The 12,781-nt window shown below is 57.0% G+C and overlaps 1 protein-coding gene across 1 annotated transcript in view; it reads left to right on the forward strand.

The window, feature by feature from the left end:
* ASB2 (ankyrin repeat and SOCS box containing 2) overlaps positions 1-12,781 on the forward strand; it is a 39,209-nt gene that overhangs the window by 12,892 nt on the left and 13,536 nt on the right. Inside the window, exons 3-6 of the mRNA XM_012655196.1 lie at positions 6,309-6,413; positions 8,687-8,853; positions 9,685-9,840; positions 11,859-12,104. Of these exons, the coding sequence (XP_012510650.1) occupies positions 6,309-6,413; positions 8,687-8,853; positions 9,685-9,840; positions 11,859-12,104 (674 nt within the window). The remainder of the gene's footprint in view (positions 1-6,308; positions 6,414-8,686; positions 8,854-9,684; positions 9,841-11,858; positions 12,105-12,781) is intronic.

Raw genomic sequence — 12,781 nt, forward strand, 5'->3', positions numbered from 1 at the left:
GGCAAGTCACTTAACCTCTCAGAACCTCAGCTTCCTTCTCAACAACAACAACAACAGACTTTTTCCGAGCTGCGGTCACAGTTGACAGGAGACGAAGACGAAGGTGGGCGCCGGTGCATCTCGGCCCTCTCCCCCGGCCAGGGCTCTCCTCCAGTGATTGCAGCCCTTGCAAGGCTGAGCCACCTCTGTCAGGCTGGCGGGACAAAGGCTTGGGATGCCCAGAGCCACGGAGCCCCTTCTAAAGGCAAAGGCAGGCAGCTTCTTTGGGTAGCTCGAAGGAGCACGAAGACTGCAGGTGACTGAGCTGCCCCTGCAGATACCGTATTCCGGGACCCAACCTTTAAAACAGAAACCCACAGTCAAGGCCTGGGTTCATCGTGACCAGCGTTCAAGGGGGCCCTGGTTCCTGTTCTGGCCGGTTCAGCTGAAGTCAGACCATAGCTTCCTCTTTCTCAGAAGGGGATCAGATACAACGAGGGCATCCTCTCTCGAAAGATAGGATCTGAAAACAGGGCCTGCCGCACAAAGCCTGCTTGTCCGCCAGCGTCCGCAGCCTTCTTGCCAGGGTGAAGCCCCTCCCAGGGGTCCCGGCAACACTTAGAAACATGAGAGCTGAGTGGGCCCTTGAGCTTCTGACACTGACCTCATCCATCTAGCGGGTAAGGGAAGGAGCCCACCGTGGGCCGTGTGCATTTACCCGGCCTCCGAGGTCACAGCTCTCCCAGAGAGCGGAAACCACTCTCTCAGGCCGGGCAGCCTCCCTCAGAGATCCAGGTGCAAAGAGTGTAGCAGGGAGGGTCAGCCTGCATCTACTCACCTTGCTGTGACCTTAAGTCTGCTAGATTCAGTTCTGTACCTTCGACTCTGGAAGGAGGTTGGGCTTGACCCTGCTGGGGAAGAAAAGGCCTTTTGATACGATGTTTAACACAGTTCTCCTCCTCCCCCCCCAAAGGCACGGTGAGCACCTCCATGTGCCTGGCACACATTCATTCACTCAATGCCTACAAAAGCCACTCAACATGGACATTTCTGGGCCCATTTTACAGATGATGTAACGTGTGCACGGCACGGCCAGGAACTGAACCAAAGTCTGCCCCGCTCCGAAGTGCAGACAGACATCTAACCAGGCGCTGCCGACACCGCAAAGGCCTCTTTCTGTTTCCTCCCCCTCCCCCACCTGGAAGTGGGGTTTTGGCCTAATTACATCTGCCTCCCACCCACACACGACACGCACGCACTTGTGCTCACACACCCAGACGCGGTGTTACAGTGAGGGCAGGACCCAAGAGTTCTGGTTCACTTTAATCCCCGAATATCACAGTTTCCATCCAGATAGAACAGGATGTCACACATGTCCCCAAGGGCTCTACATGTCCAGCTCCTTCTCATTCTTCGGGTCTCAGATTACATGTCACCTCCTGAGCAAGCCCTGACCTGACCTCCCTCCCAGGTCCAGTCGTTCGCCCCTCCTCCTCTCTAGCCTGTTTCCTTCGTGGCCCTGACTACGACTGACAATTCTTACGGATCTGCCTGTTTCTGCCATTAACCTGTGAGCGCCGTGAAGGCGGGGGCCTCGCATCTGTCTTCCTGCCTGGGAAGCCCTGTGCCTGACCCATGGCAAGCACTGAATAGCTGTGAGCCAGTGAAGGGATGAATAAAGGAGGAATGAAGAGGCAGCAGAGTGAAAAGAGCAGGGTTTGGAAACTCAAATTCTCCCTCTGTCGCTTGCTGGCTGTGCAACCTTAGGCAAATTACTGACCCATTCTGAGCCTCGATGGCCTTACCCACAAAATGGCAATGACAAAAGCTTGCTGTGCTCACCTTGTGGTATTTTTATGAACGCAAACAAGAACAGGCAAGCCTTGGAGCCTCCCCCACATCCTGCAGCCTTAATCACTCCCCTCCCAATCTGACTTCCCCGGCACCAACCTCACCACTGCCTCTGCTTCATACACAAACTTCTGGGTCACCCTGGGAAGGCCTCCTGAGAGGGTCCCCAGCCACACGGTGACCTCTTTAGGGACACGGAGCTGATTGATGTTCATTTTTTTTTATCCTCAGTGCCCAGCTAAGAGCCTGGATTGATGTAGGGGCCTAATAAATGTTCTTAGGTTGATAAATGCACTTTGAGCAATTATATTGCTCTAGCAATGTAATTTATCGTTATCATCTTGTGACTAAAGTGGCGGTCGATGGAGTCTTTGGGATCCTAGAAATGGAAGCAAGATCAGCATCCAACAAACTATAATTCTTTTTCAAGCCATTTCCCAATTTGTTTCTCTCCCACCACAATGTGAAACACGCACGAGGATCATTTGCCAAGCTTTGGCCTCCTGAGGCTTCCCCAAGAGGCCGACCCAGTTCCTGTCCCATGGAGAAGTGGGGTCCAGGCACCCATGACACGGGGAGCCCAGGGTTCCCATGGACGGGCCATCCAGCGCGAGTTCAGGAAGCTGGGTCTTCGCAGTCCTCAAACTTCTGCATTTTATTTAAGGTTACATTTCTAAGAAGACAGAGGAGGAAAACATGAAGCAAGAACTTGCTTGGGCTCATGTGTGCACAGCTGCAAACAACTCAAATCAAGCCACCCACACTACTGTGTGCTTAGGATATGCCAGGTGCCTTGCCGGCACCTGGATATGAATTGGGCTTGGGCCCTGCACTCCCTAAGCCCAAAGTCTAACGAGGTAAATGCCCAGAAGTACACGATGACACCACAGGGAGAGTACAGCACTGGGGCTTGCTCAGTTTCAGAGGGACACAGAAAGGGTCAATTCACTTAGTCAAGGAGGTGGGCTTTGCAGGATGAATAGGAGTTTGTCATGCAGACTAGAGGGAACAAACCTCTTTGAGCCTCGCTTTCATTATCTGCAAAGCAAACCAATTATATCTTCACAAGGTGGACTGGAGAATTAAATGAGATGCTTCGTACAATGTGCCTGTCACAGGACTTGGCACTTACCAAGTGCTCAATGAAATCTCAGCTATGGCTATGAAATCAGACTTGCTGCAGCTTGGCATTCACGTTCTTCTCCACCTGTGATTCCTCCCTGGCCAGCCCAGAAACGATGGCTTGGCTGCTGGGTGAGGGAGAAACAGAAACTTCATGGGTGCGAGGCTGGTTCCAGAGAGCCTGCGGGAATGAGGGTGGGTTGCTCATATGCTACGAGGGCTTCCTCTCTCCACCCAGGAGGAGCGGGGCTGGCTTTCCAGGGGTTTGAGGCCTTAGCCCACAAACACACACCACCAAGATTCCCATATGGGGTTTTAGTCCTTCAAAGGCTTTCGTTTTGTCTCATTCACTTAAATTGATTGAGCACCTACTATGTGCCAGGCATTACACCCTCGATATCTGTGCTCGACATAGGATGCTATGAGGATCACATGGATGAATGAACAGAGGACCCTAGTATGGTGGCAGGCGTGGGGCAGACTCTCAGATTCATCCCTCCCTGTTAGGGTGCCTGCTTGCCACCTGCATTCAGCCAGGCCCTGCCCCATCCCTCCCTTCCTGGGGCTGGCCTGGGCTTCCTACCAGCTCAGACAGGGCAGCGTCCATGGGCTCACCGAGGAGTTGGGGGCACTGTCACCCCTGCCCATTCTCCGCTCTCACTGAGCCTGACCCTGTCTGAAGCTGGGCCCAGCCAGACTCCAGGATCAGGCTGGTGACACACTCTCCACCTCAGAACCTGCCTGCTGACATGCAAAGGACGGGGCCCCTACCTGGGCCTCTGCTAGGGCATGACCTGTGCCCACATCCTGCCCGGGACCAGGTTCCTCTCACCTCTGTGACTCAGGGTGGTTTGCTCTGCTGGGAATCCCCCTGCCCCGGGCCAGAGGGGACGTTCAGCCTCCAGCCATAGCAGAAAGAGCACAAAAGCTGGTCAGGAGGCCTGGCCCCCATGCAGCTCTCAGACCCACAGCTCGGTACGTTCACCCATCACCCCGCCTGGCCCCCAAACCAAGTGAACGCACCCCGATTCCAATGCTCCCAGAGCGAGTCCTCCTGCCTCTATTTCAGCCCCTCCCCAGTGGCTCTGTGGTCTTGTGCGTCCTTGGCTCCCACCCTGCTGGCCTCTGAACATCTTGAGGACCCACAAAAAGACGTGCCTCATTGATCTGCACCCCCTGCCCCCAGCACAGCCCTGGGGACTGAGCGGAGCCGGGAAATCTTTGCTGCAGGGCACTCAGTCTGCGTGTGTCCTCATCCGTACAACAGGGACAGGACACAACCCCCTCCTCCAAGGCGGCAGGAGGATGGAATTGGGGGCATGCTCGGCACGGCTCTGTGGGCATTTGCCCCTCACAATCCCGAGGAGCTGTCATCGCCCCCACCTGCCCCCAGCTCCATCAGCCTCAAGTGCCAACAGGTTGCTGTTGTTACCATGCAGAGATAGCTCCTAGTGTTAGGACGGTGTGGTGGGTTTTTTAACTAATGCTTATTATGTTGCTAAAAACATTCTAAGTAATCAGAGGCCACAATGGACAAACGATGAAGGCGGCCACGACCCAAGGATCCTGTAGAGATGCGACCCCGGGGACCTCTTCGAGACCCCAGGCTGGAGCAGGCTACCCCTCGACCAGGCCTCCCTCCTGCTCAGGGCCAGGAGGGAACACAGGACACGGAGCCAGGCAGCTTTCGGGGTCGAGGAGAGGGGCCGTGGCTGGGCCAGGCTTTGCCCCTTCCTGAGACGACAGCTCTTGGATCTGTTTGACAGTCTCCCCACGGCTACAAAAGCTGTGAGGACACCCCTGTCTGGTCCTGCCTCCCCATTTTCCAAATGAGGAAACTGACTGCCTCTCGGAGGGAGGCATTAGGAGCTCTGGCAGACAGATGCATCCGAATCTTCGTGTGGGACCCTGGGCAGTTCCCTCCCTGCTCGGAGCCTCGGTTTCCGCATCTGTAAAAAGCAGTGACATTGGCGCCCATATCCTCAGCTAATGAACGAGGGTAAATGAATGAACACATGCAGGAGGTGTCTTGCTCAACCCGGTGAGTGTCAATAGAAGGCAGGGTCCAGAAGGAAGATGGGAGCGGGGACAATGAGGATGGAGAAGGTGGCCAGGCCTGCTGCCAACCCCCCGAGTGGGCCAGCAAGTCCTCCCTCCTTTCTCTGTCCCCTCCCTCCTCTCCACTGCCCCCTGGCTTGCTGGGGGTCCCACAGAAGCCGTAGGGTCTGGCCTGGCCTGAAAGAGTGTGGGTCCTTCTCAGGGTCACAACAGCAGCCCCCCATGCCCCTGGGGGTGCCAGCAGCAACGTCCCCCTCAGTCCCACAGCGGCTCCCAGAAGTGTGCGGCACCGAGGCTGGGCCTGCTGGGTGTCCCGGGCGCCAGGGCCTGACCTGCCAGGAGTGGAGCCGGCAGGGGCCGCAGGTCCCGTTCCCACTACAACCCCAGACCAATCCAGATTCACAGAGTGGCTGCCACACCTCACAACAGTCCAGTGGAGTGGGGAAACTGAGGCTGAGAGAAGTGAAATGATGTTAAAATTAGTGGTTGACGCGTGTGTCAGGTCGAACACCCCTCTGCGCCTGGCACTCAGCTAAGCACTTCATGCCAGGCTTATTGAGGCCTCTCCGATCCTCACCCCCAAGATGGGGCTGTTCTCATGCCACCTTCCCGGTGGGGGAACTAAGGCACAGAGAAGGTCAACCTGTCCCGGGTCACGGGCTCAGGAGTGCCAGAGTCTGGATTTGAACCCGTGTCTGTCTGACTCCAAGCCGTGGCCCCGGATGGCCTTCCTCGTGCATCCTTTTGCCGTAACCTCCGTGCTGTGTGCTCCCGATCCTCTGATGAGGAGCCGGCAGGGTGGGGTGGGGGCGTAGCCACGCCCTGGGTTCTCAGCTTTGCTCCCCTGTCCCCACGCGTCCCACGAATCTCTAGTCCAGCCCTGCTGGGACCCACCTGGCCCGCCGCGAGACTGGGCCCCCTTCATCCTGGGACCTGCCGCTGACCACGTCTCCCATCCTCCTGGGTGAAGAATGTCACCTTGCTCCGTATCTGCCTCCCTCGTGGTTGGCTGGGGAGAGGGACCCTGGGCGTGGGGGTGAGGTTAACCTCATTGTTGTCTTATATGGTCATTTAAATCTCCCAGGGCTTCCTCCAAGGGCCAAAAATAATCCGGAGACACAGCAGCTGTGTCCAGCACACAGAGAGGACCCGGCCATCTGCTTTGGTTCAGAGCCCTGTGTCTGTCTGTCAGTCTCTCCCCCGGCTCTGCCTCCATCCTCGTTCCTGCCTCCAGCCATGACCCGCTTCTCATACGCAGAGTACTTTTCCCTCTTTCACTCCTGCCCTGCACCCTCCAGGTCCGCTGCGCCTCCCGCCAGCCCGCCGGCCCCGGCCCCCATGGGCTTGTTCCAAGGGGTCATGCAGAAGTACAGCAGCAGCTTGTTCAAGACCTCCCACCCAGCGTAAGTGACCCCGCTCGCCCTGAGACCCGCCAGGCTCACTCCCCCACCTGAGGTGGCAGGGAGGGTGGGGGATGGGAAGCAGGCCCATAGCACCCAGGAAGTCGGGATGGGGGCACTGTGGAGGCAACTCCCAGGCAAACCCCTCCTAGGTGTGTCCCCAGGGGACCGCTCTTCCCTCTAAGCTGGGCTTGGTGGCCACAGACTTCGGTCCTCAAGGAACTGCCACCCAGGCGGTGCTCATGAGGGACTCCTCAGATGCCCCCAGCATAAGGCCTGTGTGTGGCAGGGGCCCCTGCAGGCTCTGAATCTGGGGACTCAGCAAGAAGGAGATGGGGGGCCGTCCTTAGACCCCAGAAGCCCAGGGAGCTCAGAGCTGGAGCTGATGAGTCAGCTGCACCCTCTGGCCCACTCTGGCTTTCCCCCACACCCTCACCGTGGGTGTATCTGAGCACACCAAAAGCCCCACACCACAGCGTTTGTTTTGCTTTGTTTCCTTTATTTCTTAAGTGCCAGGTGCTAACACCCAGAGGTAACCCGAGCTGCAGGGGGGTTCTGTCTGCCTGGCACCCGGGTGCTGGGCCAGTGGGATCCTTGCAAAATAACTGCCTTCCTCTCTTCCCTGTACCCCTGGAATAGTGACCCTGGAAGCAGCTAAAAGCAAAAGAGGGGACCCCTGGCTGGAGCCCCTATGTCCTTGCTCAGTTATGTTGTGGAGAGGGGAGAGGGAACTGGCCAGTGTCTCGTCTCTCCTTCCCAGCCTGTCTCAACTCCTGCCGCCCTCCGCCTCCTTGGTGCCACAGGTGGGGTTAACAGTCTGGAAAAGAGAGACCCAGTTCTGGTCTCAGCACAACTGCTGCTTCCTGTGTGACTATCCGAGAGTCGCGGTCCCCTCCGAGTCTCCCTGCTTTGTAGGATGTGGCTGGAGAGGACAAAGTGACCTCTAGGGTCCCGTCCAGCTTGTCAGACTCTGATGGGTTGACACTCCAGCAACCTCCCCCACCTTCTGGGCAGGGACTTTGAGCTCATGGAGAAGCCATCAGCGTGTGGGGCTGAGAGCTCCAGGGTCCTTGCACAACAGCTGGAGACACCCAAGCTGGGCGGTGCGTCCTGACAGTGTTCTCATGACACTGCGCCGCGCCCCCCCTTGCCAAGGCCGCACGGACAGCCGGCCCTCCTCCCTTCCACTTCAGCTGGGGTCCCGTCAGAGACCTTCCAGGGGAAAGGGGACACATACCCCACTGGGGCTTTTCCTGGTGCCGACAGTGGCTGCTCTGGCTGCTCCTAAGTGGAACTCGTCAAGGTGGCAAAGATGGTGTTGATGGGGACGTCAGGACTTATCTGGTCAGTTTCCCATCGTCCTTGCTGGGTCTGTAGCTTAACCGGCATCTGTGCTCTGATGCTATTAATAACCAGAGAGGCTGAGAGTCAGGAGGAAGTGCTGCTCGCGCTGGGGGAAGCAGCTGGGAGGGGTAGGGGCTGGTGCTGGAGACTTCAGAGCCCCTCCTAGCCCCTGACACGGTGGGGTCCCGGAACACGGCCTGCCTCCAGCCTCACCTTCTCCACCTGGGAAATGGGACTATTGATGCAGAACCCTCCCCAAGTGAATCTGGGAGTCCCAGCAGCTGTGGTCCTCACTCACTCTCCAAGGATGGGGAAGGGAGCTCGGTGAATCAATGAATGAACACAGCGACTTTAATGAACCAAAGAAGATGGTTCTTTAGCCCTGAAACCTTTTTGACGTTCAGAAATTTTAAATTATAAAGGCTTTGGATTTATTAATCCTTCGAGTATTTAAGCTTTTCGGCAGCCAGGTGCACTGGGAGTGAGGAGAAGGGACAGGGCGAGGAGGGGAGTGGGAAGAGGCTAGAGAGAGGCTCTGTGCCTCCCTCCCGGGGCTGCTCAGAGCCCAGACAGGCCCCGAAGGTGGGCACACTGGGCAAACACGGGCGCACTATGCTCAGGGAAGGCATCTCGTTGTTGTAAAATCTCCTGTGAGTAGTTGTCCGTCCCTCTGGAGCTGGCACTGTTTGCCTGGAACTCAGGGCAGAAATGGTCTGGACATAACATTAGCTGCAGCCACGGAAAGCCACGGGGACAGAGGGATCCTTGGAAAATAGCTCCTGTGGCCCCCAGCTGCAGGGGGCTGAGCACCTGTCCTAGCACCAACTGGGACAAGCAGGACTGAGTGACCCCACAGCCGCCACTGGCCTCCAGCCCCCCGCAGGCCCTGCCTCTGCCCACTCCTGAGGACCGCCTGTCCCCTGCTCCCCCAGGGCTGTGGACCCCATGCTCAAGGCCATCAAGGAGGGCGACGAAGAGGCTTTGAGGGCCATGATCAAGGACGGGAAGAACCTCGCGGAGCCCAACAAGGAGGGCTGGCTGCCGCTGCACGAGGCCGCCTACTACGGCCAGCTGGGCTGCCTGAAGGTCCTGCAGCGAGGTGAGGGCGGCGCTGGGTGCGGCCAGAAGAGGGAAAGGGGCTGCGGGGAGGGCTGCCTCCTCCTGGGGCTGCATGTTCTTTGCCACCCTGGTGAGGAGGGCAGGCAAGTCTGCCACCCCCGTTTGGCAGTCACAGTCACCAAGTTGGGAGAGGGGAAGTGACTTGTCTCCACCCCCCGACACCACCAACAGACACCCCCTGCTGCCACCTCTCCAGGCCACCCGGAACAGGAGAGCCTAATTCCTAGAAAAGGAATGAGGAAGGGTTGACTTTTGGGAGAGCCACTGCCAGCTTGTTCCAGAATGTTCCAGAGGCTGATTTGGTGTGAAAAATACTGCAGCTGTGCCTGTGCCCTGCCAAAGCTTTCCCCACCCGCCGTGGGACCCTGGGCCAGTCATACTTCCTCTCTGAGCCCCACCTTCCTCCCAAGCCAGATTTAGGTGGGTAACACCTACCTGCAGGAAGGTATCACCTCTGCCCTCAAGCAGCACAGACCCCAAATGGCCCACCGCACTCCAAGAAACAGCACATGAGACATCCAGTTCCCAGCAATGGCTGGTGGGAGTTCAAGAGAAGGACAGGAACATTCAGAGAGTAAGGGGCTCAATCAGGGAAGGCTTCCCAGAGGAGGTGGCATCTGAGCTGGATTTGTACGACCAGAAAGCTAACAGAGCCCTGTGAAAGGGTGAGATGAATGCAGTCTGTGGTTGGTGAATTTCAAAGGATGCTATACATGTCTGTCCTTGGAACTGGGAGGAAATGGGGAGCCTCTCTGCATCGAGGGGCCAGGTGTCTTCCACCTGCATGAATGTTCCGGTGGGTCCTCCCCAGCATACCCTGCGACCATCGACCAGCGCACCCTGCAGGAGGAAACAGCCGTGTACTTGGCCACATGCAGGGGACACCTGGACTGCCTCCTGTCACTGCTCCAGGCAGGTGCGGAGCCTGACATCTCCAACAAGTCCCGGGAGACACCGCTCTACAAAGGTGAGCCCCTACCCCCTGCCCAGGGTGGGCTTCTCTGAGGAACAGTCTGGAAGCTAGGTGAGCAATCGGGGAGCACTGCTCCCGTAAGTGCATAACCCACCGAGCGGTCTACTTTGAAGTGGGCAGGCCCTGCTGAGTGGTTCATTCATGCACATATCAGCCACTTCCCAAGTGCCTCCCAGCGGCCAGGCACGCTGAGGAGCACCGAGGGCTCAAAGCTGGAAAGATACGGTCCGCGTCTGCGTGCTTTCCCAGCCCCAGGGGCACCGACACACACCCAGCAGCAATGGGCAGCTTGGCGGGAGGCCGTGCGGGGACAAGGGCAAGGGGCACCCAGGGGAGGGCCGCCTGAGCTGCACCCGAACAGCACGGGCAAAGGCAAGGAGGTATCGGGGGCAGTGTGCACCTGTGGGATGTTTGTTGAAGAAAAACGAAAACCCCTGGCTCACTCAGTGCATCATCATCCAGGGACATTTGTTGGTGCCCAGGCAGTACTCAGAGTCAACATCTGAATGGCCATGATAGCTGGCATTTGTGGGCGCTTGCTATGTGCCTGGCCTTGTTCTTTACTGGACCCTCCCATCCATCTACGCGTGAGGTAGACCCTGCTAGTGTCCCCATTTTACAGACGAGGACCTAAGTAAGGCACAGAGATGGGAAATGAGTTGCCCAGGATCACACAGCCATCAAGGGGCAGCCCGGGAATTTAAACCCGGGGAGCGGAGTGCCACACCACGCTCTGAACCGCTATATGCTAAAGCACCTCGTTCGTGCCCACGAGCTTAAGCAATCAGCTCGGGGCTTGCAAAAATGACTGCGCCTCTGTGCTTTGAAAAACTGCAGCTACCCCTGCTTCCCCATGTGTCTGGTGTCGGTACTTGGAACGTTGCACGGGCAGCAGGAACTGGGGCCACTGCTGCCCCTAGAACCCTTGCCTGCCTGGGCACCACAGCCATCAGCCGGAGCCTCAGCCGTCCCAGAGAGTCACAGCCGGAGCTCGGCCCGGGTGCTGCGTGCGCTGCTACCGTGTGCCAAGCACCACACTGGCGCCTCACACGCACTGCCTTGGTCCTCCTGTAGTGTCCTCTCCAGAAGATTTCAATATCTCCACTTTACAGGTGAGAAAACCGAGGCTTAGAGAGGTGGAGAGCTCGGCCCGTGGTCCCGTTCGAAACACTGCAGAGGCAGCCCCCTCCCCTCTTCCCCACTCCCCACCCCCAACACTGACACAGAGAAGCTTCCAGGGGTGTTAATGTCCACAAGTGCCCAGGTGACCCGACACCACCTGCAGCTCCCTGCTGATAACTCCGGCCCAGAGCCAGGGGTGCGTTTGGGGTGTAGACAGAGATGAGGCTTAAAAAGGAGGTTTGAGCAGGTCGAGGAAGACTTGCCCAGCTGTTCTCAGAAGATAAATTTTACCTCAAATTAAATGAGCAGCCTTTAGAGGGAGGTGGGGTTTGAGCAGGAATATGACACTGTCCACTCCTCATCTAGGAAGATTCTTCTAGCCTTGGTAACATGGAGGACTAAGGTGGGTAGCACGGGAAGGGAGATGACAGGGCATCCTGGGACATTCCAGGGGACAGAGACTCTGGGCCTGACTCCCCGGGTTTGAATCCCAGTTCTGCCATTTACTATCTGTGTGACCTTTGGCAAGTCACTCACCCTCTCTGTGCCTCACCTTCCTCATCTGTGCAAGGGGATAACAACACTACATCCTTTAGGGGCAGTTGGGAGGATTAGATTAATCATGTTAAGTGCTTAGGACAGAGAGCCCAGCCCAGAACCAGTACTACATACATATCAGCAAGTATTATTGCTAATATTAGTATTAGTATCACTTTAGTCATATATCCTAAATTCAATGCAGGGACTGGAACATAATACAGACTCAATGGGTGTTCGTTGAATGAATGGCTGATGGATGAATGAGTGAATGGACAAACAAACAAATGGGGCCTTGGCTGGCCAGGTCCTGCCGGGGCCCTGCTGACCATCTCGCCTCCCGCCGGACGCAGCCTGTGAGCGCAAGAACGTGGAGGCCGTGAGGATTCTGGTGCAGCACAACGCGGACACCAACCACCGCTGCAACCGAGGCTGGACGGCTCTGCACGAGTCTGTTTCCCGCAATGACCTGGAGGTCATAGAAATCCTGGTGAAGGGCGGCGCCAAGGTGGAGTCCAAGAACGCCTACGGCATCACCCCCTTGTTCGTGGCGGCCCAGAGCGGGCAGCTGGAGGCCCTGAGGTTCTTGGTCAAGCACGGTAAGTGGCTAAGGGTCCCTAGGTCATGGAGTCCCCAAGGGGCACGGCTGGGAGGGACCTCAGAGACCAGCTCTAAGGGAAGGCAAGTTTAGGGGTCACCTTATGGGCGCACGCTGATGGAGCGATAGTACCTTCCCGGAGGCCGTGTCTGGGGTCAGCGGGAAGAGTGTTGAGATCCACTAGTGACATCTGCCATTAGGCACAAACATGGGGCATGTGACACACGTGCCACATATTTGCCATTTCTAACCTAGGCAACGTCCTCGCTTTACGAATGAGGAATCTGAGGCCCAGAAAGGGGAAGTGACTTATCGACAGTCATGTAGCAGATTCGTTGTAGAACCAGCCAGACTCTTGCTCTCCCGGCAGCCCAACTGCTTCTCTTTCCACCACATCATGCTTCAGGGCCGGGAGGAACCTCAGCCAACATGCAGGTCACCTCCTCATTTATAGGCGATGAACCCAAGGGCCAGGGCGGGAAAGTGATGGGTCCAAAGGTCACACAGCAAATCAGTGGCAGCGCTGGGATTGGAAACCAGGTCTCTGCCTTCTTTGTCTGAGAAAAATCTTAACAGAAGAAAATAAAACAACATTGCCCACATTATCACATCCCGATAGCAGAAGACCCTGAGACATGCCAGATGTTCTTTTGGCTAAAGAGAATTATTTTTTGATTT

The sequence above is a fragment of the Propithecus coquereli genome, unplaced genomic scaffold (genome assembly GCF_000956105.1).
Source record: "Propithecus coquereli isolate 6110/MARCELLA unplaced genomic scaffold, Pcoq_1.0 Scaffold468, whole genome shotgun sequence".
In the NCBI taxonomy this organism is placed as follows: Eukaryota; Metazoa; Chordata; class Mammalia; order Primates; family Indriidae; genus Propithecus; species Propithecus coquereli.